The sequence below is a fragment of the Hypanus sabinus genome, chromosome 8, assembly GCF_030144855.1.
Source record: "Hypanus sabinus isolate sHypSab1 chromosome 8, sHypSab1.hap1, whole genome shotgun sequence".
Taxonomy (NCBI): domain Eukaryota; kingdom Metazoa; phylum Chordata; class Chondrichthyes; order Myliobatiformes; family Dasyatidae; genus Hypanus; species Hypanus sabinus.
The window spans coordinates 149,665,481-149,692,282 of record NC_082713.1 but is presented as its reverse complement, the minus strand read 5'-3'; the positions used below and the strand labels follow the sequence as shown (position 1 = coordinate 149,692,282).

General features: G+C 39.9%; 1 protein-coding gene across 4 annotated transcripts in view; it reads right to left on the bottom strand.

The window, feature by feature from the left end:
- The window catches only part of si:dkey-97m3.1 (fatty acyl-CoA reductase 1), a 162,498-nt gene that overhangs the window by 62,396 nt on the left and 73,300 nt on the right, over positions 1–26,802 (bottom strand). For all 4 annotated transcript variants that reach the window (XM_059978235.1, XM_059978236.1, XM_059978237.1 and 1 more), the window contains exons 3-4: positions 3,181–3,347; positions 1,605–1,784 (exon numbers count right to left, since the gene is read on the bottom strand). In XM_059978235.1, coding sequence (XP_059834218.1) covers positions 1,605–1,784; positions 3,181–3,347 — 347 coding nt within the window. The remainder of the gene's footprint in view (positions 1–1,604; positions 1,785–3,180; positions 3,348–26,802) is intronic.

Below are 26,802 nucleotides of genomic sequence, written 5' to 3'. Positions count from 1 at the left end.
GTTATTAAGCTGCACTGATTACTCTATTCATTAATCACACAAACAAAACTATTGCCTGTTTTAACATGGGGAAAATCATTTCACAATAGTATGATTTGACTTAATTATATGTTTTAGCATTCTTATTAAACCTTTAATCAATAGCTTTTAAAAAATCTTGTGGCTTGATGACATCACTACAGCAGTCATTGGACAGGTAAAAATTGTTCCTACTTTCAGAATGGCAAAAACTATGCAGACAACCCCTTAGCATAATGCATGACAGTTTCTGTGCAAATATAAAAACATGTGGGGAAATTTGATATCAACAAACCTGATCTTTTGCATGGAATTTAAGGTAGTGTAAATTAATTTGATATTCATATTGTTTGTGTCTGGAAGCATCCAAACCATCAAGTCAAAAGGTAACAATTCTAGGCATGCAGAATAAATGCCAAAATTATGTACTTGGCACTTCGAACCAAGAGCAGAATACCATAAATATTGAAAATTTGACTATTACAGTACTTTCTGTTTTATTTCAAGTGTCTTGAAAATGCTTCTCAAAACCCTAATGCAAAATTCACCATCATATAAATCCTATGTAAACAGCATGTTACGCCACAATCACACTTTCCACAATAATTTAAGGCCAGACCAGACTTTATTCAGAGCATAAAGTCCTCAATTTTCATTCTGGATTCTCTTTTGTCTGTTCTGACATGGAACATACAGGTAGCATCCAATACCATGAAAGGTGATCCTGTAAGCAAACTCTACAATTTTCATTCAGGCATGTGTTGTCTGCATCGCCAAAGGTTAATCAAACATGAAAAGGTTTTCAGAGTCAGTGTAATACTTGGGGAGGAGACCTGTATGAAAGGTTGGTGACCATCACTGGAAAATCTTTACCACGTTAGGCCTTTTTATGGTGGGTAGTTAACCGGTTCTACTTTACACCCCTAATTATGGTGAACTCTCATTTACATCCAAGCTAGTCCAAAATCCCCTCCCACTGAAAATGTACTGAACCAGATCTCCACATACTGACCTGTCAACCTGACTCACAAATACACCTCCTGAACATTACACTAACACACAACCTCCAATTTACACCTCTGTATGATTATACCTCTGACTACAAACCACATCCCGTTAACTACTGATCACACTGTTCAGATACCTATTATACCCTCCAACTACCCCATTAATGATAATGCTTCAACAACTATCAGTTACATTTTCTAAGTATGTTGTCTGTCAACTCTACTCTCCGACCACTATTATGTTCTCTGACCACCAATCTCATTCAAACACAGATTGCATTCTCTATCACTCAATTATCTTTCTTTCTCCCTTTCAGTAAATTTATTTTTAATTTGTCTTTTTCCCTTAACGTATTTCTGAGATATACCTTTTGTCGTTGATCGGGCTTTACCATCTTTTAACCAACACCACCAGCATTTTTGTCATTCAGTTTCTCCTAGGGTACAGTATATCACTAACCTTCCCTTTTGTTCTCTTCATCCCTCTCCTTTATCTACAGCTGTCAATTTTCACACAGTTGATAGGAGGGGGGAAAAAAAGGGGGAAAATGGATTAATGCAAAACTATAAAAGACTTACTCTAAAGAGTCAATGAGTTTCTTTGGCTCTACAGCTGGAGGGTAGATGACCTCATCAACATGGTTCCGGTTGCAGTTGGCATAAGCAGTGGAGATGTGGATGAAGGCATCAAGCTTCTGCATCTGTCGGGCCAGCACCAAAAGCTGCTGTGTGGCCACTACGTTCAACTGGAGGGCATGTCTGCGCAAGACGAGAGAAAGGAAAGTAGGATCATTGACTGGAATAATTGATTCTCAAATTAGGGAAATAATTGCACACCATTAATTCAGAAAAATAGGATTTTATATTCTTGACAGTTGCAAAGACTCATAACATGCAAATTTATGGTTAATTATAAAAAATAACAGAGCAAAGTGAATTTGCCAAATTAATAGCAGCTTGGATAAACTTGACGTAGTTTTCTCAGAATGGAGGCTAAGGGAAGGGGTGGTAGTGAAAGCAGATATGATAGTGGTGTTCGAGAGTTGTTTAGACAGGCATACGAATATGCAGGAGATGAAGGGATTTGGATCATGTGCACGCAAAGTTTAATTTGGATTCATACTAGGCACAGGTTCCTTGGACTGAAGAGCCTATTTCTGTGCTGTATTGTTTTTTTTGTGATAAAACTCTGAAATGGCTGATCTGTTCTCAATTTAGTAAGATGGAATACAGGGTGCACAACACTGAACAATGCAAGTTTAATCTCTTTATCTCATTTCAAATACAATTTCTGTTGCACTGCTATGAAGAATCAAGGGCTTAACTTTGAAATGCTGGAGTGTGAACTATCATCACAATAAGCTTAAACAACTGGGTGAAGAGCAGTATTAGTAGAAACCTTGAAGATATAAGATTCTCATGGTCTGGTAAGACTTGAATGAAAAGAAACCACTACAATAAAAGACCTGTTACACTTCTTGTGTACCAGTTTGAGGTCAGAAATGGTTGCATTTCTCATTCCATAACTGAAAGGGAAAAGCCTGCTTTAAATTCTAGACTGTGACAGTTATTTTAATCAATTTCGCTAGAGCTCTTGTAATGATAAATTATGCTAATAACCACGTATTTTCTTCATTAAAATGTGGAAGTGTTGTTTTAAGTGTTAAAAATGCACTAATTTCCCTGATTTATTAAACCTTAGAATTGCTCTGATAAACTTTATAATGTGCAAAATATCAAAGTTGTACACAATATCTTCCAATTAATAAGATCAGATTTTCTCTGGTATTGCTAAATCATATCATGAAGTAAATCTATTTTAGAATGTTCTTTAGTAGGATTAATTGTTCTTCATTAATAAAATAAATTAAAATAAAATAAATAAATATTCATTTTTGTGAGACTATTAGGTGAAATTATCTCAAAAGTAGACCAGAAAGATTACACTGATAAGATAACCTACACAAGAGTTAGGGGAAAGATAAAAGTAACAAGGGAAAAAAATTAAACTCAATTATAATCAGGGTTATAAATGGCAACAACTGAAAATTGTATGCAAAGTTAATTATTGGTACCAAATAACGGTAAACAGAAAAAGCAGATATTAATAAAATATAACTCTTAAGTTTAACAAGAAAGTTATACTGGGACATACTTCAAAGGCTCATCAAACCGTATGGTGGCCGCACAGTGGAAGATTATATTAATGCAGGAGAACAATCGTTCGGTGTCTTCTGAGCTGATTGCCAGATTAGGTTGCATCAGCTCACTGCAAATAGGAATAATCTTTTTCTGGAAGTCTTCTCTCACCCTATCAAACAGCTGCAAAGAAAAACATTAAGACAATTCATTTCAATCTCATCTCATAAGCACAATCCTGTGTACTCTAAATATCAGAAATAAAAAAGAAAATGCTGTAAGTACATAAAATCAGGCAGCATATGTAGAGAGCGAAACAGTTAATTCGTTAGACTGATGACCTTTCATCAGAATCAAGGGATATAAGGACAAGGCAGGGACTGGGTTTTGATAGTGAATGATCAGCCATGATCTCAGAATGGCGGTGCAGACACGAGGGGCTGAATGGTCTACTTCTGCACCTATTGTCTATTGTCTATTGACTGAGTTGAAAGGTTAACTTTCTTCCCATGGCCCCTAAACTCCAGATAGACTGCCAGAGTTTTCTTATTTATAGTATGTAATTACCATCTCTAGTTTTGATGTCTGTATTCTTTGATAACTTATTGAACTTCTTTTCAAGTACAAATCACCAGTGCAGTTTGCTATTGGGCACAGCTAATTAGAAACCTGGCTTTGGGATGAGTTGGACCTAACTGGTTAAGAGCACGTCAGTACTGAATGGAATTAGTGTAACAGCAAGAAAATAAAGATGCTGAAAATCTGAAATAAAAATATTAAATACTGGAAAAATTCAGCAGGTCAAACAGCATTTGTGAAAAGAGAAACCAGTTTTAGGTCAGTTAATTCTGATAAATATCCCTCACATTCGGCCTGATGTGCTGAATGTATTCAACATCTTTTGATATTTATGGCTGGAGTTGTATCATTAATTGGAGCAGATCTTTCAGTTCTGGTTGTCAGTGTCCTTTAGACGATATCGTCACTTTTGCATTAAATATACCCAAAACCACAAGATAATGAAAATCTGGAAACTGGTTTTAATTTTCCGAAACAAATCTGCTTCACTATGTGATGAGAAAACTCAAAATTTTAATACACCAAAATCAATAAACACTCAGATAGCCTAAAAACAAACTTCTTTATAAAAGAAACAAACTCACAGCTTCAATAGAAAATACAAGTCCTTTATTTCTTTGCCCTTTAAGTTATAAAGGACTGAATCGTGCTTGCTCTCACCCACATATTCTTCTCATCCCACAGAAGATTTTTTCTTTTTATTGTATGGTCCTAGAGATCCAAATGACTCTTTGTAACACTGTTGTGGCTGTGCCACAATGCAGAGCACTTCATGGGTAGTAATTAGGTTTCAACTACTGGATACCGAGCATTATGCTGAAATCCAAATCAAAGTAAACCAGCAAACCAGCAGGTCAAGCACATGTGCAGAGGCAAAGGGATGGTTGGTATTTCAGGTAAAATGCAACAGGATCTAATGACTACATTTTGCTTTTCGGATTTGCAGTGCTCTATCCCTACTAGTTCCAATTTTCCTACTGTAAAAGACTGAAAACAAAAACTGAGGGATATCTGGGAAGACACAGCCCTTTCATCTTGGGTATTTCCACAATACTGGGGCTAATTTGTTCCCATTCAAACTTTGTGGCTTCTGCTATGACCAATGTTTCATCTTTTCTCTCTTTATGGATTTTTTAAGATGCTTTGTTGGTCTTTAAAAGTTTCCCAATCCTCTACCCCAGTAATTTGTCCAATATCATGTACCCTATCTATTGTTTTCATGCTCTCTTTGACTTCCCTTGTTAGTCACGGTGGCCTCATCCTCACTTTAGAATACTTCTGCATCTCTGGGATGGGATCTCTAAATTTTTCCCCAGCAACACTAGCCATTGTTGCTCTGCTGCCATCCCGGCTAGTGTCACCTTACAATCAACTTTGACTTGCTCCTCTCCCATACCTCTGTAATTCCCTTTACTTCACTGGAATACCAATACATTTGACAATCTTCTTTTCAAACTGCAGGGTGATCTCTATCATAATATGATTCCTGCTGCCCAAGGGTTCCTTTACCTTATCTTTATACAACACTCAACATAATTGCCATTCCACTAGCTCAACCACAAGTTACTCTAGAAAGCAATCTCACTGGCATTCTACAAATTTCCTCTCTTGGGATCCAGCAGCAACCTGATTTTCCCATCTACTGCATATTGAATCCCCCATGATTATCACAATATTGCTCTTTTAACATGCCTTTTCTATCTTACATTGTAACTTGCAGTCCAATCCTACCCACCGTTCAGAGATCTGTAAAAAAAAACTCCAAGTCTTTTTAGTCTTGCAGTTTCTTAATTCTACCCTCAAGGATTCTACATCTTCAAACCCTATGCCACCTCTAAGGATTTGATTTCATGTTTTTTTTAAACCAACAAGCCACCCCACCACCACTGCTTATCTGCCATTTCAATACAATGTGTATCCTTAGAATATTAAGCTCTCAACTATGATCTTCTTTCAGCCATGACTCACAACATCATACCTGCCAAGCTCTAAATGCACCACATAATCACCAACCCTGTATTTGAATGGACACAATATACGGAATAACATTTTCAGTCCTGTATTCATTACCATTTTTGATTTTAACATCCTGTTGTCTGCAATTTTAGCCTATCATCTGCCTGTTCTTCCTCAGTCTCACTACACATAACATCTACTTGTATACCAACTATACCAACCTCAGCTCTATCACTCTGCTCCCATCCCCCTGCCAAATTAGTTTAAACTCTCCTCTACAGCTCTAGCAAAACCACCCACAAGGATATTGGTCTCCCTCAGGTTTAGGGGTAATCCATCTTTTGTACCTTCCCTCGAAGTGATTCCAATGATTCAGAAATCTCAAGCCTTGTACCCCCATCCCACGCACCAATCCTTTAGCCACAAATTTATCTGCCAAATCATCCTATTCATTAATTATTGGACTTTAACCAGGCCAACCTGGAGTGACTTCCGGTAAGATGGCGATTGCTTAGCTGCTCCGAACTTTTGTTCCGTTACTGTCGCTATCTTTGCACTAAATGTCTCCATTTTTTAAACCTTAGTCGGGAACTTTTCCGGTACCTCTTACTTGCCTGTGAACACCTCTAACTTACAATGTCTAGCAAGAGCTCTAAATCCGGGAGAAAGGAAGCTCCGGCTCTCTCAGACGAGACCCTGGCTGCGCTCGGTCAGCTCCGAGACGAAATTTTAAAGGAATTCAAAACCGCTTTCAAACAGTTGGAGGTCGAGATTGATCAAATCAACGACAAGGTGGGCAAACATGCCCAACACTTACCTCGCATCGATTCGACTTCTGAAGATTTAGAAAGCTGTGTTCGATACTTGGAGACTCTCTGTTCCAGCTTGGAGGAAAAGTGTAACAAACTCCTTTTCAAAACGGTGGATCTCGAAAATCGCAGCAGACGCTGCAATCTTAGAATTCTTGGATTGCCAGAGGCCACCGAACAGGGATCAACAGTGAAGTTTTTCGCCGAGTTTCTCTGTGAGATATTCGGGAAAGATTTGCTCCCGAACCCGCCTGAGCTCGAACGGGCACACCGGGTCCATGTTCCCACCGGAATTCTGGGCAACCGCCCGCGACCAGTAACCAGGCCAACCTCAGAAAAGCGCTGCCAAAGTTATACCAACATGTCTCCTGCTCCACTAGCAGCACGAATATACTTGACCACTGCTACACAGAAGTCAAGGATGCCTACTGTTCCGTCCCATAACCTCACTTCAGAAAATTGGACCATCAGGCCATACTCCTCCTGCCGGCTTACAAACAAAAAACTGAAGCGGGAGGTCACTGTGTCAAAAGTGGTGTCTCATTGGACAGAGAAAACGGATGAGGTCCTCCGTGACGCTTTGAATCGGTGGACTGGTTAGTATTCAAGGACTCAGCAGCTAACCTCGATGAGCATGCCTCAGCTGTCATGGACTTTATCTGGAAATGCACAGAGGACTGTGTGTCTCGCAAGATGATCTGGGTATTCCCTAACCTTGGATGAATTATGAGGTCCAGTCCCTTTTGAAGGCTAGAGCTGCGGGCTTTTAGGTCCGGGGATACCAGTCACTACACGGAATCCAGGCGTGCACTCAGGAAAGCCATTAGTGGTGCCAAGGGTCAATATCGAGCCAAGTTGGAAGCCCAGTCTAACCAGAGGGATGCCAGTAGACTATGGCAGGGTCTAAATAAGATCACTGTGCGCAAAGAAAAGGCTGGGAATATCAATAACTGCAGCGCTTCTCTTCCTTGCTAACTTAACGTATTCTACACAAATTCAAACAGAAGAGGAGCATCCTGCCCCCTCCGGATGAACCGGACCTGGTGGCATCTAGATACATCGTCACCGAGGAAGACGTTAGAAGAGCCTTCCTGAAGATAAACTCAAGGAAGGCGACGGGCCCAGATGGTGTCCTGGGACGGAGGGCCTGTGCAAGCGAGCTAGCTGGAGTGTTTGCTGACATCTTCAACTGCTCCCTGCTTCAGTCTAAGATCCCCTCGTGTTTTAAGAAGGCAACTATAACCCCGGTGCCAGAGAAAAGCAAGGTAGCATGCTTGAATGACTATCGACCTGTGGCTCTAACATCAATTGCTATGAAGTGTTTCAAGCGATTGGTTATGGTACACATCAACCATAACCTACCGGTCAACCTCGACGCTTTGCAATTCGCCTACCGGAGCAACAGGTCAACGGCAGATGCCATCCCTCTGGCACTACATTCCTCCTTAGAACACCTGGAGAATAAAGACACATATGTAAGGCTCCTTTTTATTGACTACAGCTCTGCTTTTAATACCATCATTCCAAATAAACTGATTCCTAAGCTCTGGAACCCGGGTCTTAGCACTCAGATCTGCAGCTGGATCTTCAACTTCCTCACAGACAGGACCCATGCTGTAAAAATAGGGGACAAGCTCTCCTCTACAATCACTCTGAGCACCGGTGCCCCACAAGGCTGTGTACAAAGCCCCCTGCTCTACTTACTGGACACCCATGATTGTGCAGCCATGTTTCCATCGAACTCAATATACAAGTTTGCTGATGACACCACAATTGTAGGCCGTATCTTGGGTAATGATGAGTCTGAGTACAGAGAGGAAATTAAGAACCTGGTGGCATAGTGCGAAGGCAATAACCTATCCCTCAATGTCAGCAAGACGAAAGAATTGGTTGTTGAATTCAGAAGGAGTAGCAGATTGCACAACCCCATCTACATCAGTGGTGCACAGGTGGAACAGGTCAAAAGCTTTAAGTTCCTCGGGGTGAATATCACAAATGACCTGACCTGGTCTAACCAAGCAGAGTCCACTGCCAAGAAGGACCACCAGCATCTTTACTTCTTGAGAAAGCTGAAGAAATTTGGCCTGTCCCCTAAAACCCTCACTAATTTTTATAGGTGCACCATAGAAAGCATTCTTCTAGGGTACATCACAACCTGGTATGGAAGTTGTCCTGTCCAAGATCGGAAGAAGCTGCAGAAGATCGTGAACATAGCCCAGCACATCACACAAACCAATCTTCCATCCCTGGAATCACTTTACACTGCACGCTGTCGGAGCAGTGTTACCAGGATAATCAAGGATATGATCCACCCAGCCAACACACTTTTTGTCCCTCTTCCCTCCGGAAGAAGGTTCAGGAGCTTGAAGATTCATACGCCCAGATTTGAGAACAGCTTCTTTCCAACTGTGATAAGACTGCTGAATGGATCCTGACCTGGATCTGGACCGTACCTTCCAAATATCCGGACCTGACTTGCACTACCTTACTTTCCCTTTTCTATTTTCTAATTACGATCTATAATTTCAATTTTTATTATATTTACTTCGATTTGTACTTCAGGGAGCACGAAGCGCAGAATCAAATATCGCTGTGATGATTGTACACTCTAGTATCAATTGTTTGGTGACAATAAAGTATTCACTGGCATATGGCAACAATCCTGAGATTACCACCCTGGAAGCACTGCTTTTCAGCTTTCTGCCCATCTCCCTATATTCTCTCTTCAGGACCTCCTCCCTGTTCCTATCCATGTCTTTGGTACTAATATGCCAGCTGGTGGCATAGTGGCATCAGTGCCGGACTTCGGAGCGAAGGCTCCCGAGTTCGAATCTGGCCGGCTCCCTTGCACACTTTCCATCCATGCCGGGTTGAGGGTCGAGCTAGCAACTCGGCCTCGTAAAAACGAGAAAGCCTGCTAAAAAGAAACGCCGTCACGACGGCGTCCCAATGATTCCACTCGGAGTTAAGGGCTTTCTTTTTCAATGTCTTTGGTACTAAAGTGTACCACAACTTCCAGCTGTTCACCCTGCTCTGACCATGGAACCTGGGAGGCAACGTACCATCTGGGTGATTCTTTCATGTCCACAGAATCTGTTTTCTGCTCTTCTGACTTTTGTCAAAAAGCAGTGTGGTATATTGGGACAATATAGTACAGAATCGTTGTCACACAGACAAAGATGCAAAGCTCATCTCTTCATACACTGCATTAAAAAGGTTGATAATGGCTTGGAGGTCAACATGCATTTGAGACTTGCTCAAAGGCAAACATTAAATTCATACCGCAAGTTGTCTGATGAGATACAACATCATGGCTAAAGGTGAAACAGCCTTCAATTAGTTCTGAAGAAAAACTCCACACCCACAGTAATTTTGTTGAAGATGAAACTTTATGGAGAGGAAGAAGTGGAGACAATGAAGCAAGCTTGTTTCAGGTTGGCCCTGTTCGAGGTGTTTTGGTTAGGATCACTGGAGGTACACCATCAAGCAGCAAACATGGAGACTAAATTTCTGTGAGCTGGTGAATTTGTGCAGATGATCAGCAGACTGAAAATAAAGCCACATATATTGTTTGGTTTTGCTCCCTGAATTTCACATCAAAGGGGCATGTGACAAGATGAAGCAGGAGCCATTCAGCAGTTATGCACAAACAAACGGGATGCTCTCTCAATGCAGCAGATCTATCAAAAGTTTATTGGCTAGTTAGGGGCATTTTAAACCCAACATGTTTGGAGTAACATTAAAAATTGCAAAAATATAATTAATAATGAAAAACAAATTAAAATACTAACAAAGAATGAAGTAATAAATCATGCTGGCCCCCCTCCTCAGTATGTCAGTAGGACTGTGTCATGTAACACCATGGTCCTGAAAAATATTGTCTCATTTTTACTATGTACTGTACCAGCAGTTATGGTCGAAATGGCAATAAGAGTGACTTGACTTGACGATGCACAAAAGTCCCAGACATGCTGAGCTGTAAATGGCTGATTGCCTGTAGTTCCCTTCAGAACTGCCAGCTATTAGCCAATGGCTCGGTCTGCTGTTCATTTTAATGCAGACAATTGTATTCTGTCCTATCACTTAATTTGGAAGATGCTACAATGATACTACTTATGAGATTAACCACAGTAAGCATGCAATGTTTAAAATAATTAAATCAGCAATAAAGTTTTTAAATGAACTGAGATATGTAACAGATCAAATCTTCAAACATTTTTGCTGGAATAGAATGTTTCAGAAGAACCACAGATCTATGTCACAACAAACCATGATTCCTTAATCACTTAAAGTACAATTATAAAAAGGTCACATACAACACTGGCAGCCAGCTAGTCTACCCTTCAACATTAACAAAACAGAATGTTCTGCCAATATTTCAACATTATTTGCCATTAATAAATTTGTATCCGGGTCTGAGTCATTACAATTACTGATGGAGTTCAATTCTAGGCTAAAGAGGAATGATCTCAAAATGTTTTCAAATGAGTGGCAAGGACAATGTTGATGGAAACTGAGCACAGAGAAGCAGTAAAATTAGTTAAAATGCATGATGCAGACAAAAAAGTAAACAATGTCTCTTCAGTGCAATTACAGCATTTGTATGTAGGGGTGGGAAAAAGGAAATAAGAATTTTTTAACTGAAGACACCTTTTTGGATACTCAAATTCCAGCCAAGTTCCTCTGGTTAAAGTAGAGGCAACAGACTTAAGCTAAGAATGTAAACTATTCCACTCTAAAGATGTTTCTTAAACTTAATTCTTAACTTAAACTTAAAAAAATAGTTCTTAAATGGCCTTTGACCATCCCATGTTACTTCACTCCTGATGAAGGGTTTCGGCCCGAAAAGTCGTCACTACCTCCTTCCATAGATGCTGTCTAGCTTGCTGAGTTCTGCCAGCATTTTGTGTTTTTATTTTTTTTTAATTGTATGTTTCTTAAACTGAGTGTTTCCTGCATTTTCCAACATCCAGAATATTCTGCATTTCTCAATTGCAGTGCATTTTTCTTAAACAGGGAAGTGCAGTTACCCGTTAAAAAAAAACTCTATTTGTTTATACAGGTAGTCCCCGAGTTACAAACGTCTGACTTACGGACAACTCGTACTTACGAACCGAGGAAGGAGAACGCCATCCGCCATTTTAAGTCAGATCACGATGCCGTCCGCCATTTTAAGTCGTTGCCGTTGACACTGTGTTGAGTATTTGTATTCTTTGTATTTGGCTTAAATTTTTCTTAGTAAGATTCACCCTGACCCCCTCCGCCCCCCCGCCACACATTCTGGTCGGATGGTGGCACAGTGAGATCAGTGCCGGGCTCAAGAACGGAGGTTCGATCCAGTGACAGTCTGCTCCCGTGCCAGGTTGATGTCGATCCAGTGACTCCCGTACCATCCGTGCTGGGTTGACGTTGAGCTCGCAACTCGACCTCGTTAAAAAAAAACACTGCCACCTCCAGTTTAAATTCCCACACGGAATATCGTGGAGGATCAAATACCCAAACTCAGCACAGCCCCCACTTGTCCCATTTAGCCTGTCTCAGTGCAGTGGTCCTTAGGAGCCAGTGGACCTCGGGACCCGCTGCCCACAGTGCTTCTGTTCCATTGACGGTAAGCGATTGCGATTGAAAATAAAGTGGAAATAATAAAGCGTTTGGAAAGAGGTGAAATGCCATTGGTCATTGGAAAAGCATTAGGCTACAGTCGGTCAACAATCGGAACAATTTTAAAGGATAACGGATAAAGTGAGAATAATTGAGCATGTGAAACGCCCTGCCCTGATGAAAGCTACAATTATTACTAAGCAAAACAGTGGTTTAGTTATTGGAATACATATGTTTCTTAAGTGTATTATATGCATAGAAGGGTAAAATATATACTATATACTAAGCCAAACGTATGACGAACTGACGCTAAATAATACTGGATGTACTTGGTCCAACTTACATACAAATCCGACTTAAAGACGAGCTCAGGAACGGAACTCGTACGTAACCCAGGAATTGCCTGTAATGGCAAAGTGCTGAGGAACACACAACAAGATGAAGTGCAATAAACAAAGGATGTATGATTAGCCAACGTGAGAAATACAAAAGTGCAATTACTCAAAATGATGCAGGATTTATTAAATCCAGTTGATCAAATGCTATGAAACCACTGAGAACTAACAGAACCATGAACAAAAAGCTGGAGGTATTCCTTTAATTCCACTCGTTGCCTCTTGCCAGTCAGCCAAACTTTATCCATTCTAGTACCTTTCCTGTAATATCTTGTTTATCTTGTTTAGCAGACTCATGTGTGGCACCTTCCCAGAGGCCTTCTGACAATTCAAGTAAACAACATCTACTGCCTCACCTTTGTCTATTCTATTTCCTCAAAGAATACCAATAAGATTTGATAGGTAAGATTTCCCCTCAAGGAAGTCTTGCTGATTTTGGCCTATTTTATCTAGTGCCTCCAAGTACTCTGAATCCTGTTATGAATGTACCACAGCTCTGAGGGGCCGAAGGGTGCAGGGTAGCCCCCTCCTTTGTGAGAATCACAAGAGCATTATTGGGTTGGGTCAGAGGACCCAGGAAATGAGAGAGAGACATGGCCATTGTCTCCTGGAGACAACATTTGTGGATTGGGGACTATGCTACGTGCAAGCCCTCGGGCAAAGTGGGCTGGTTGAGAGAGAGATTGCATCACCCCAACCTGATTTGACATCTACTACCCTGCGAGTTAAGATAAAAGAGGGGCTGTAGGCACAGCCCCTCAGACGCACCAGAAGAAACGCTAGCGATCCCGTAATAGCGGGAAGCCATTTGAAGGAAGCCACGTGCGTTCGGTTCCCTTGCCTGGGTGCCGCTGGCTGGTACCACGGAAAACGACTTGGAACTAACAACGGGGAACCAACTCCCCCGACTCAATGGATTGGCCTCATAAAAGACCCGGGCAAGTTTAAAACCGTCTCTCTTAAACCCAAAGAGCTGCAGCTTGAAAGGACAGTGACTTTTATCTTTCCATCTGACAATACAGTAACCCCTAGACAACGATGGAGTTATTTCTTATCGGTTATTATGATACCCACGCTTAGATTTAGTATTGATGATGTATATTATCTGAATGTCTGTATTAATCTTATTTTTGTGCCCCTTTATAAATAAAGACTTTTTAAAATAGTACCATCAGACTTCAACGGACCTCTCTATCTTTGCTGGTAAGTGATCCAGTTACGGGAATTTCGTAACAATCCTAATGAACTCTAAACATCTGGCTAACCACTGAGGTCAGGCTGTAATGAGGTCTATAATTTCCTTACCTTTGCCTCCCTCCCTTCTTAAAGACTGGAACGACTTTTGAGGTTGTTCAGACCTCCAGAATCATTCGAGACTCTAGTGATTCTTGAAAGATCACTATTAATACCTCTACAATCTCTTCAGCTACTTCTTTCAGAACCTTGGGATGTAGTCCATCCAGAACAGGAGATTTAACCATCTTCAGACCTTTCAGCTTTCCAAATACCTTCCTAGTAATAGCAACTTACTTCTGCCACTCTTAAATTTCTGGCATACTGCTAGTGTTTTCCAGGTGTTTCTAAACTGTTTCATACTAGCAACAGTCGTGTGTACTTGCATTGCCATTAGACTCCACACCATGCTTAGGGTGAACTGTTCTTAAAATACAGTAGTGCCAGGGGTGTGTCTGTCTGTGTGTTCAAAAATAATAACTTTTTTCATTGATTGCACTGGACAACAAATAAATTTGAAAGTGTTGCTTCCTCAATTTTTTTTAACCAGTATTTATGAAAGGCCATTTGAAGCTGAACACAAATATAATTTCAGACTACTTGTATCACATAGTAATTTGGAGAAACAAGAAATTAACTTTTACTGAATATAATGTATTTAATTGCATAACAGTGCTGACACTTTGCAATAGTTCAACTAAGCTAAAAATGTTTATATTTTTCATTTATACTCAGTGTCTGAGGCTTCTTGCTTAAGTGTCTAACAATAATCAGCCAGCACTGATAGACAGCAGTTGCCCTGATACCGTTTCTCCATGACTGGAACGAACTGGTGAAACCATTCACCGTGCTCACCACTGACAAGTGCCAAAATTTGCAGGGAAGTAGTCTAAATGGGAATGAAGAAAATGAATCTTTAGTGACATGTGCACTTCATGGTTTTGTATGCTTGAAGCATGTTATCAACCAGCTGCATGTAGTTTGGTGCTCTGTAGTGCCAAGAAAATTTTCAACATTCTTGAATGCCTTCCATGCGATTTTCTCCGATCCCACTAGAAGTTCTTTGGATTGCCCCTCATTGATGATTTGCTTGATTTGTGGGCCAAAACACTGCCTTGGCATCAGTTACTCTGACTCGAATTATGAATTGAAATAACAGATATAGGCAAGTTTTTAAAAATTGATGCGTGATAAGGATCAGAATCAGATTAAATATCACCAGCTTGTGTTGTGAAATTCGGTAACTTAGCAGCAGCAGTTCAATGTAATACATGATAATATAGAAAGAAAAAATACATATAAAAAGTGAGTGCTCACGGGTTCAATGAGCATTTAGGAATGGTATGGCAGAGAGGAAGAAGTTGTTCTTGAATCATTGAATGTTTGGCTTCATGCTGCTGTACCTCCTTCCTGACACCATCAATGAGAAGAGGGCATCCCCTGGGTGATGGAGGTCCTTAATAATGGACGCTGCTTTTCTCAGGTACTGCTTACATAGAACATAGAATAGTACAGCACATTACAGGTCCTTCGGCCCACAATGTTGTGCCGACCTTCAAACCCTGCTTCCCATATAACCCCCCCCCCACCTTAAATTCCTCCATATACCTGTCTAGTAGTCTCTTAAACTTCACTAGTGCTTCTTGAAGATGTCTTGGGTACTACGGGAGGCTAATAGCTAAGATGAAGCTGACTAAATTTATGACTTTTTGTAGCTTCTTTCAGTCTTCTGTAGTAGCCACACGACCACCACCTACTCCTGCCCCCTCCCCATATACCAGTCAGTGATGCAGCCTGTCAGAGTGCTCTCTATGGTACATCTATTGAAGTCTCTTCAAACTCTTAATGAAATATAACTGCTATTTTTCATGATCAACCGCCCATAATCCATAAGATACACCCAGAAGTATTCAGGAAGCAAAAGCTTGGTTGTCCTGTGCAGTTGACGAGAAATAACGTAGTATGACAATTCAGAACTGTTTTGCTCACTGTGGCTTCAAGCATTCAGGCTTGGAGATGCCAGGAAAACCTTTAGACATTATGGAGGAAACAGTTTTTAAAATAGTAAGTGAGTGTGAGAGTGTGTGCACGCACACGCATATATACACACACACATTCATACACACACATGCATATACATATACATTTACATTTAAACATAAATAAAAAAATCAAATCAAATAACTAATGCAAAAAGAGCAAAATGAAATACTGAGGTAGTGCACACAGGTTCATTCTCCATTCAGAAATCTGATGGTGGAGGGGAAGAAGCTGTTCCTGAAATGTTAGTGTGTTTGGCTTCAGGCTCTAACTACTCCTCTTTGATGGTAGCAATGAAAAGAGAGTATGTCCTGGGTGATGGGGGTCCTTAATAATGAATGCCAACTTTTTCAGGTATCACCTTTTGAAGGTGTCCTCGATGGTGATGAGGCTAGTGCCCAAGATGGAGCTGACTGAGTTTACAACTTTCTGCAGATTTTAACAATCCTATGCAGTGGCCCCTCCATACCAGACAGTGATGCAATTAGTTATAATGTTCTCCACAGTACATCTGTAGAAATTTGTCAAGTCTCCTCAAATTCCTAATGAAATATGCCTGCTGTTGTTCCTCTTTTGTATTTGGATCCAGATACTGGGTGCAGCAACTTGAAACGGCACACTCTTTCCACTGCTGATCCCTTAAGTTCCAGAGAAGGTTCATGAGAATGATTCAGGGAATGAAAGGGTTAACATATGAGGAGCTTCTGATTGCTTTGGGCCTGTACTCACTGAAGTTTAGAAGAATGGGGGGGGGGGGGGGAAGAATCTCACTGAAACCTAACAAATATTGAAAAGCCTAGATAAGTGAATGTGGACATGACGTTTCCTATAGTGGGTGAGTCTAGGACCAGAGTGCACAGCCTCAGAATAGAGGGATGTCCATTCAGAACAGAATTAAGGAGGAACTTCTTTGGCCAGAGGGCTGTGAAGGCCAAGTCATTGGATATATTGAAAGCAGAGGTTGAAAGGTTTATGATTAACTGAGACATCAAAGGTTACAGGGAGAAACTTCCAAAGAATTTCTTTAGCTTAAGCTCTGGTTCATCACCACAACACCCGATACAATACAATACAAGCCTTTCCCCTAGTGGGCTAAACCACAAGCTGCTCTAAAGAGCAGCCCTTTAGGCAATCTGCAAATTCTCTCTTGGTATCTAGCACTAACCTAATTTTCCCTAATCTAATAGCATTTTGAAATCCTCCATGACTGTCATAACATTTCCTTTTTGACATGCATTTTCTATCTTCCATTGTAATTTGCAGCCCAATCCTGGCTACTGTTTAGAGGCCTGTATATACTTCCTATTGGAGTATTTTTACCCTTGCAGTTTCTTAACACCATCCACAAGAATTTTATATCTTTCAATCCTGTGTCACATCTTTCTAAGGAGTTGATTTCATTTTTTTTAAATCAACAAAACCACCCCACATCCTCTGCCGACATGCCTGTCCTTGCTATACAATGCGTACTCTTGGATGTTAAGCTCCCAACTATGACTCAGTGATGGCAACAATGTCATACCTGCCAAATTCTAACTGTACTACAAGATCATCTACATTATTCCATATAGTGTGTGGATTCAAATATACCACCTTCAGTCCTGTATTTATCACCCTTTACAATTTTGTCTCCATGTCTTTTTGTCCTTCCTGACGGTCTCACTATACCCTGCATCCAAGTTGTATACCTGGTGCAGACGGGTGATCCGAGAGGCACAATTAACTTTCAGGCTCTGAGTAATAGTTATTCCACAATAGGGCAAAATGGAGGGGGGGGGGGAGGAAGAAAGAGGAAAGAGGGCAGCAAAATGGAGCTGGAATTTATCTTAATACAGCAAACACAAATATTTGTATAAGTACTTCCATGAATGTGCAGTGGAGAGTATACTGACTGGCTGCGTCACAGCCAGGAACGGAAACGCCAATGCTCTTGACCAGAAAAGCCTACAAAGAGTAGTGGATACCACCCAGTCCATCACCAGTAAAGCCCTCCCAAGCACTGAGCCCATCTACACGGAGAGCTGTCGCAGGAAAGTAGCATCCATTATCAAAAATGCAAACCATCTCGGCCACGCTCTCTTCTCACTGCTGCCATCAAGGAGCTGCAGGACTCACCCCCAGGTTCAGGTTCAACCATCAAGCTGTTGAATAAGAGGGTATAACTTCATTCGCTCCATCACTGAACTGTTCCTATAATCTATGGACCCACTTTCATGACTCATTTTCTCCATATTTATTGTTTTTTAATTTTTTTTTGTATTTTCAGTTTGTTGTCTTTTGCACATTAATCATTTGTCCATTCTGTGGGGGTGGGGAGGTGGGGTGAGTCTTTCATTAATTCTTTTGTGTTCTTGTGTTCACTGCGAATTCATGCAAAAATGAATTCCAGAGTTGTATATGGTAACATATGTACTTTGATAACTTAAATAGAACTTTGGCAACAACAATTACTGAACAGGCAGAAGATACAGAAACTTGCTCTTTCACCTTCAGTAACACGGGCACGAGAATCAGATTTCAGCTACTTTCATCAGTTCCATGGCAACTTGCAGGCAAGAGCCACTGGGTTCTGAAACTTAAAGTAATTGTTCTGCATAAAGCAATTTCATCTCAGGCTTTCCCTAAGGATATGTGAGTTGATGTAACCTAAAACAAAGATTGCAGAGACATCAGCCAAAGATATGCTCACAATGTTAAACATAAAGCAAGCATAAAGCACAAAATCTGCCAGGTGCCAATCAGACAGAGTAAACATTTTGGGTTCAAGTCAGGCTAAGCTAGGCTGGGCTATACTAAACTAGTTCATGCTTTCACCAGGTCAGGATGATTTGTTTATCATCTATTTGTGTGCCTTTTCATTCTCAAGCAACTTCACATAACAGTTCAAATTGGACAAGGGAGGCATTGCAAGGATTCAAGCTTGGGTCAAGTTTGGGTCAGTTTTAATTTTATATCCAAGATGACTTCTACATAAGCAGAGATGAGCCATCAAATCCTTTATTGGTAAGAGCACACAGTAGACTCGTTTACAATGTAGTCAGCTCACTGAATCAGTTGGAGGGTCCCATACACCTAAAGTTTTAGTTTGATTAATTAATCAGAGGAAGAATGTTTTAGGTCATGTGGTGAACAATGATCCCTCTAATTTGTAATGACCACTGTGCACTAAAACCTTGTGCTGTGCAGTTTTTTTGCCTAGTGACAACATGTGTGCACTGAATAATTTCTTCCAATAAAAACAGTATAAATAAGCCAGTATTAAAATCTGCAGACAAACCATCGCAAACTTCACGTTGTCAACGCTGCCTGCATCAGAAACAGGAAAAGGAAATGTGATTGTGTATGATCGTGAAATACTCTTAACATATCAATGAGGTAGAAGGCATTAACCTTTAGTGCACAGTTTAAATTCTTTTGTGCACTAGTAGCAAAAGATCTGTACGTGTGCACACACACACACCTTACTGGGAACATCGGTGACAGACACGCATTTTACTGAGCAGATTAATGTTCCAGCTGAGCAAAATTTTAAAAAGTAGATTTTACTCATGAGTAAAATGAGAATAGAACAAACACAGCACTACTGACGACTACCCTAAGCAGGAGAAAAACCACACAGCTCCATCAATAGCAATGATGCTCAACAAAATCACAAGAGCACAAACATTCTCAAACTAAATTGATTTTATTTCCTAACTGTTAAATGTCTCCTCAACATGTGAAATAAAAAGCAGCATCTCCTTTATCTTATGGCAAAGTGCCACACAAATTTAAAGAGACATTTAACTGTTTGTTGATCACGTTTAAAAATTATTTACATTTCCTTTCTATTATCATTCCACCACAAGACAAACCTATTTGGTAGGATATAATGCTGCTGCTTTGGTGATCATTTGAGTTTCCCCGTCCTTTGAGCCACCACTAGCAGTCAAGCATAGACATCTGTCCCTTGTTCATTTTTGGCACAAACTTCCCAACTCTCCACCCACTGAACAAAATTGCTTGTATGTGAACAGACAAAGTGAATCATGCAAATAAATACCTGGTATCCTGAAAGCTTTGATGCCTTCATTCATTACAAGCCAAGTGTGCCAGTTGCATTTAACACTCCATGGCAAAAGATAGAATTATGGCTAGCACCATCCTTTAAAGACATGGTTGATGGCTCCAGTATAAAGTAACAAAGCATTTTAAGAGCACACTCCAGACCTAAAAGCAGTCAGATCAAACTGAGCACACACATCTACCCGCCATTTGTTTTACACAAATACACCCCTCTGAAAATGAAATGTCATACAAAAATGTTAAACATTAATTTATTATTATTACCAGCATTAATCCCTAATCTCATGTGACAGATAACATACAAAGGAAATGGGTTAATGTTTGGGTGTGACCCCTAATCACATCCCTGGCTGGCAAAAGTGAATCACTAGGGAGCTAATACCCAATGTTGATTTTGTTGCATAGCAATTATAAATAGTAAACTTGTACTCAGAACAAATCGTACAGACCAGATCCTAAGCAACTGCTCAGCAAGACCAAAATATTTTTAACAAACTGAGAAGATCTGGTCCTCTTTCATAAATGAAGCCAGATATGTTTATTTTTCCAGCACACCCAATTGTTTGATACTAAAACTTCAATAAAATGTGACTAAGTTGCTGGAATAATGGCCCAATATATAAAACAAATGAATGGAAAGCATGAAATTAAATTCCCCATGGCAGCTGAAGAGTTTAAACAGTTCAAAACATAGAATAAGTATCAAAATCACGACCACATAAGCATCAGATAGCTGGAAGAATCTAATAGAGATTTCGAAAAATAGGGAACTTTTCAAGAGTTCTTTCACAAGTATCATTTATGCTCCAGACATCTACCCTCTTCAGCCCCATCACTATTTCCTGAGATGAGATCACCTCTTCATTTTTTGGACCCTGCAAGATCCAGCCTGCTAAGTCTTTCCTTAGTGATGTAACAACCCACATCCACCACCAAAAGTCAAAAAATTTAAAAACTTTCAAAAATTTTAATGATGCTGAGTCTAAAGCAAGAATTAGTTTTGTTAAAGCATCCAAAAGTACATCAACACTCTAGGTGTGACCACATTAAACTCCTGAATGATTTAGCAAGTCTTCTTTACTTTTGTAGTCTATTTCCTTTGCAATAAATATCAAAACTTTTACCAGCCCTGATGAAGGGCCTCTGCCCGACAGAATGGTGAATGGTAGTGTTTGGCACTTTGACCTTCACCACTCAAAGCACTGAGTATAGGAGTTGGATGTTATGCTAAAGTCGTATAAAACATTGGTGAGTTCATACCTGTGTACTGAGTTCTGTGTAAAGTTTTGGTTATCCTGTTCAGCAAAGACATCATTAAGCTGGAAAGAGTGCAAAGATGAGTTATGAGAATGTTGCCAGGACTCTAGGGCGTAAGTTATAAGGAAGGATTGGGAAGATAACTTTAAACATAGGAGACTGAGTGTGGATTAGAGATGAAAAGAAATCATGAGGGCTGCCTTACATAGATGGAAAAAGACCACGAGGAGCATAAATGGGGTGAATGCTCACCAGTCTTCTCCCCCCCCAAAGGAAAAGGAATAGCAAACTGAAAAACATAGACTTAAGGTGAAGGGAGAAAGATTTGAAATGAACGAGGGGTCAACTTCTTATTGCCAAAGGTGTGTATTTCGAATGAGCTGCCAGATGAAGTGGTTGAGGCATTAATTTAAACATTTTAAAACAATGGCCATGAATTTCTGCACAATGATTCAAAAAAAAATTGATATCCACAGTTAGAGCCAAATATCCAAAATTTGCGCTCTTCAGTTTAAAGAAATCTCTCAGAATCAGTGCACACATGACTCTACAAATCTCAAACCCTTTGAATGATGCAGTGATAGGTATTGATAAGCAACCTTTCTGGGACTATTATTAGTGAAGACTTTCATTCTTCTGATTAAAGCCACTGCTAAGCCTTCAGAAATGTATGGGCTGAAGACAGTATGGGAAATATATCTTATCAGAGTTCAACTAATAAAACGCAGCAAGCTTTTTGACTAAAAACATCAAGTACTAATCTAACCCAAGGTGACAACTGGACATATGCTTCACCATCAGGGGTCAATGGACAGTGATTAGGACTTGCAAACCTGGCCAATTTTCTTCACTTTAACCTGCAGGTATTAATGACAATTCCAGCATCCCACTGGCATCCAGGATTTGGTTAACTCACTTAGCAATGTAGATTAGAAATATGAACATTCTGTCTGAAAGCACAATTCAGCATCTTGCTAGTGAAAATGGTCAGAATATCAGTTTAGTTCTTCAATTCTCTTTGCTAAATAACCCTTCTATGTGTCCAAAATAAATGTCTTTATCATTTTGACACTTCAGAAACCAAAGTCTTTTCACAAAAAGTTGAGTAATGTACTGAGCATGCTATATCTTAACTCTCATAATCAGTTGGTAAACTGGTAAAAGGATAACCCAATGCTCTACATGTTTGTTTCTAGAATTCAGAATTCCCTGACTGTAAAGAAAATTGGACAGAGCAATTAATATACAAAATTCCATTTCTTGTCAATGTTATAATAGAAAATTGCCCTCATGAAGTTTGGAAGTGGAGATCACTCACTTCTGAACACAATCCCATCTCCTCCATTCTTGTCACAAGTCATTCTACGTAAAGATAACAATGTTTATTAAATCTTAAACACCAAGTCCCATTATATGCTGCTAATAGAAAAACAGCATTTTATTCAATGAAAATTGTAAATTAGGGACATGAAAGAACTTGCATCAGAAGCTATTTATTGATTATGGCCATTTTAAAATGGTCAATGCTGTTGCTGTAAATCGGTTGACCTCAATATTCCAGCAGCGAAAAAACTGCTGGAGCACTCGGGTTGAGCAGCATCCGTGGGAAGGACAGGAATGGGGGATGAATCGCCAACGTTTCAGTTTGAGATTCTGCCAACAGTTCTAGAATATTAGCCCTTATGCAGAATCTTTTTTTAAACCTTCAACTAGAATGACAACCGATGATAGTCATGAGAGCAGATTTCATCAGTTTCTGTTTATTAGTTCTTTGGCCAATTACCAACCCAGTGTCCTCTTCCATGAATGGAGGGATAGCCTAGTCTACAGATCAGCTATTTTGTCAGCCTGTATAAGGCTATTTTACTGCTAGGGGACTGCAGATCCCAGTAAAACTGGAAGGTGGATGGTGGGAGGCATGAGAAATGGATGATTGAAATAAATCTGATGCAGATATTACCTAGGACTCTAGTCTTCAACATGCTCAAGTCCTGGGGCTTGAACAGGGCAAACGGTTGGTGGTGTAGGGGATGTTGGGCTGTCTATTGTTATCTCATTGTTGCCAACTCAATTTCAAGATGCTGCCAGTGCTTTGATCACTCAGTACTCTGACCACATTAAAACTGATCAAGTAACATTTTATCACTTTATCAGCGATCTTTGCATTTTTGACCTTGTGATTGAGGGAATGTTTTCTGACGCTTGTAATGTCAGCACTACAAACGTACAGTTTTGATTGCCATGACCATTTAGTTCCACAGCTCATCACAGTCTTGAGTCTAAACACGTCAAAGAGCTGCAGTTTAACTGAAGTTTGCAAAGAACCTGGTAAAATTGATGCCAATGGTCATAAAGGGCAAAACACTCCAGACACAAGCCAAAACTCAGGCGGCTACTAACACCAGCCTGAAGACATCACTTCTGAAATTCTTCAGGGTAGTGCTCTCTACCCCAACCATATTTAGTTGCTTCATCAATGACTTTCCTTGTAGCATCAAGGTAAAAAAAAAGAATATTTTCAAACTACTGCACAATATTCAATTCTATTTACAGCTCCTCTGTAAATGAAGCAGTTCATGGTTGCATGCAACAAGACCTTAGCAACAGCCAAGCACGGGCTAACAATATTCACACGACTGACAATAACCATTTCCAACTGTGAATGTCTAACCACAACCCTCGGCATTCAATGGCATTTTGAGCAGAATCTCCCAACACCACTGACCAGACACTCAATTGGACCAGCTATGTTAACACTGTGGCTGCAAGACTAGTTTAGAAGCTCATATCTTTAGTAAATGATACTTTTCCCCATCAACTCATTGCTTTTCAACCACTGCATGAACAAGCCAGGTGCCTGGTGATGATTGCATCTGCAAAACCACCAAACACCCCAGCACCAACCAGGACACAAACTTATGGAGGCTCCAAAATTTCCCACAAACAAGCAACTTGTATTCCTTGGAGAAAGAAGTGCAATAGATGCCAACACCCACTTCTATCAGTGTGCTTTCATATTTTTCAAGTCAAAATCTTGTGACTGTCTCCCAAGCGACACTATAGGTTAGCTTCAGCACAAAACTGCTGGCAACTTCTCATGTACAGTTTAGCATGGGAAAATAACTGCAAACTACAAACGTACATTAATAACACTCATTTCCCTCAAATAAGAGAAAATAAAAGGAGAGCCTTTCGATTTCTGGGATCTGTAGATTCTTGTCTTTGTTAGGTTATACCTGTGCTTCCCTGCATTCTCCAAAGCTCCTTGTTAGTGCTGGGCCACCTGTGGCTTGCACCATTTAATGTAGAAAGCTAGTTTCATATAAGAATCCATTAGTACCAAAAATATTAAATAAACTACCTCTAAAAGTCATGACCATTCAGATAATAATCAAGTGAACAACTAGTTTCAGTAAATATATGCTGAACAGATCTACACCCTGGTCACAGACTGTATCTCAATTCATCCAAGGACAACATATTTGTACTCAGAGTATAATATTTCCTCAAGTAATTTCACATTCCAGGAGAATTACATACATGCTAAACTATCAGATTTACTGGCACAGATATAAGAGTAAGGGAATATTATCTCATGAATTGAGTTTTTTTTCCTGGGGGTACGTAAGAATATTGATAGAGACAGGGTAGTAGGCATTGTCTACATGAGGCCTTTAAGATCCTGAATGGTAGACTGGTCCAAAAGGTTAAAGCACATGGGACCCAAGGTAAACTAGCTAACAGAATCCAAACAGAACACATGAAATTTAATTCAGAGAAATGGGATGTAATGCATATGGCACGATACAAGGAGGCAAAGGAATAGAGTATAATTGATAGGACATTGACCATCAGAAGGAGAAACATTGGAGTCTTTGTGCAGGATATGTCAATAAAGACATTTATAAATAAAACTATGGTGTGTCCAGGTGATCCAAGGCTGAATGGAGAGCCAGTGAGATTGCATATGCTGTAGACCTATTGTGGCATAAGGCAAATTCAAGCGGGTCATTGCTTAGGCAGGAGCTGATTCTAGCCACGACCGACCTCAAAGCACTTCATGACAGTAGATGTGAATACCACCTGGCAATAGTCATTGGGACAACTTAGCCTGCTCTTCTCGGGCACTGGTATGATTGTTGCACTTTTGAAGCAAATAGGAAACTCCAATTGCAGCAGTGAGAGATTGCAGATGTCCTTGAACACTCCCGCCAGTTGGTTTGCACAGGTATTTAGGAGCCCTACCAGGTACACCATCAGTACTCTTACAAGGGTTCACCCTCTCTAAAGATGTTATCGACCTCCAAGATAGAGATCACAGAGTAATCAGGTGTTGCAGGGATTCACACATATTTTATTCTTCCTTTCAAAGCGTGCATAAAAGGTGTTAAAGTCATCTGGAAGTGAAGCAGCACAGCCATTCAGGATGTTGGGTTTTGCTTTGAAGGAAGTAATGGCCTGCAAATCCTGCCAGATCTGACTTGCTCTCATTACTTCAGCTGCACAAAATGAGGAGCCCAAGGAATAGTCACCATAGGGAAAAGTCAAAAACAGGAGGGATAGATTTAAAGTGATATGTGGATTAAGGGAGAGATGAGGTTTTGTTTAACGACTTGAGATTCATAGACAACTGGGATTCACTGCCTGAGAAGGTGGTAGAAGCAGAAACCCTCATAACATTTACAGTACATTCATATAATGGCAAAGTTTTGACCTGTTGGACTATGTACCTAGCTTTGGAAGGTAGGATTAGGCTAGAACAGCAAGCTAGAGAGACATCCTCTGTGTCATAAGTGTACTATGATTCTTCAAAAATCTTCTCATATACCCCAGAGTAATAAGGTCAAAACAACAGTCATTCTTTCTCAGATTCATCAGTGGAAGATTTGTTTTGGAACTTTAATGTATTAAAACTGTCAAATGGGTTATCATTTACAAAGATAATGGATACAAATGCTTAACTAAAATAAGGGAACTACATAATCATCCTTTCATGAGCTTTCCAAAATGTAATTTGATTTGAATTTAAATTGTACACATCATTAGATATCATTCTATCAGTTGTGTTGGTGCAAAGCAAAAAAGCTTCATTGAACAACACCCAATAGATTTGAATAAATTTGAAGCTCTGTTGTCAACCTTTCAAAAATTAATCGTGTTGAATTTTTCATACATGATGCTGTAACATGGTGATGAAATCTCCAAGTCATACTGTACATGCATTCTAATTTAAAAGGCTACAGAAGTTTTATAAAGGTTTTTCCAGTGTTGAGGAAATCTTGGGTGGTTTCATTGATATCAAACAGGGCAATAAAAGATTAAACTTCCACCAAAGAAGTCATAGCCACTAACTAATACCATGGAAACAAGAAAAAAGATGGCAGCGTTAAGTTGAAGAACAAAGTTATTCAAATACCAAACCAGACTTTCTAAACTGTATCAGGAGAAAAACACCAGCTTATGCCTGTCCCTTATATTTGTAATATTAATTAATTTAAATGCCCATATGAAATCACAACTTATTTCACCTGGAAATAAAAAGGTGCTGTAATGATATTCAAAAATCATACACCCAGTTACATTTTCTGCCTATACCACTTAGCCATTCTGTGTCAACATTTCCTACCATTAACTGATAAGCTTCCATAGGCAAAATATAGAATTATGGGAATGAAAAACTGTAACAGTAAAATATAACAAATA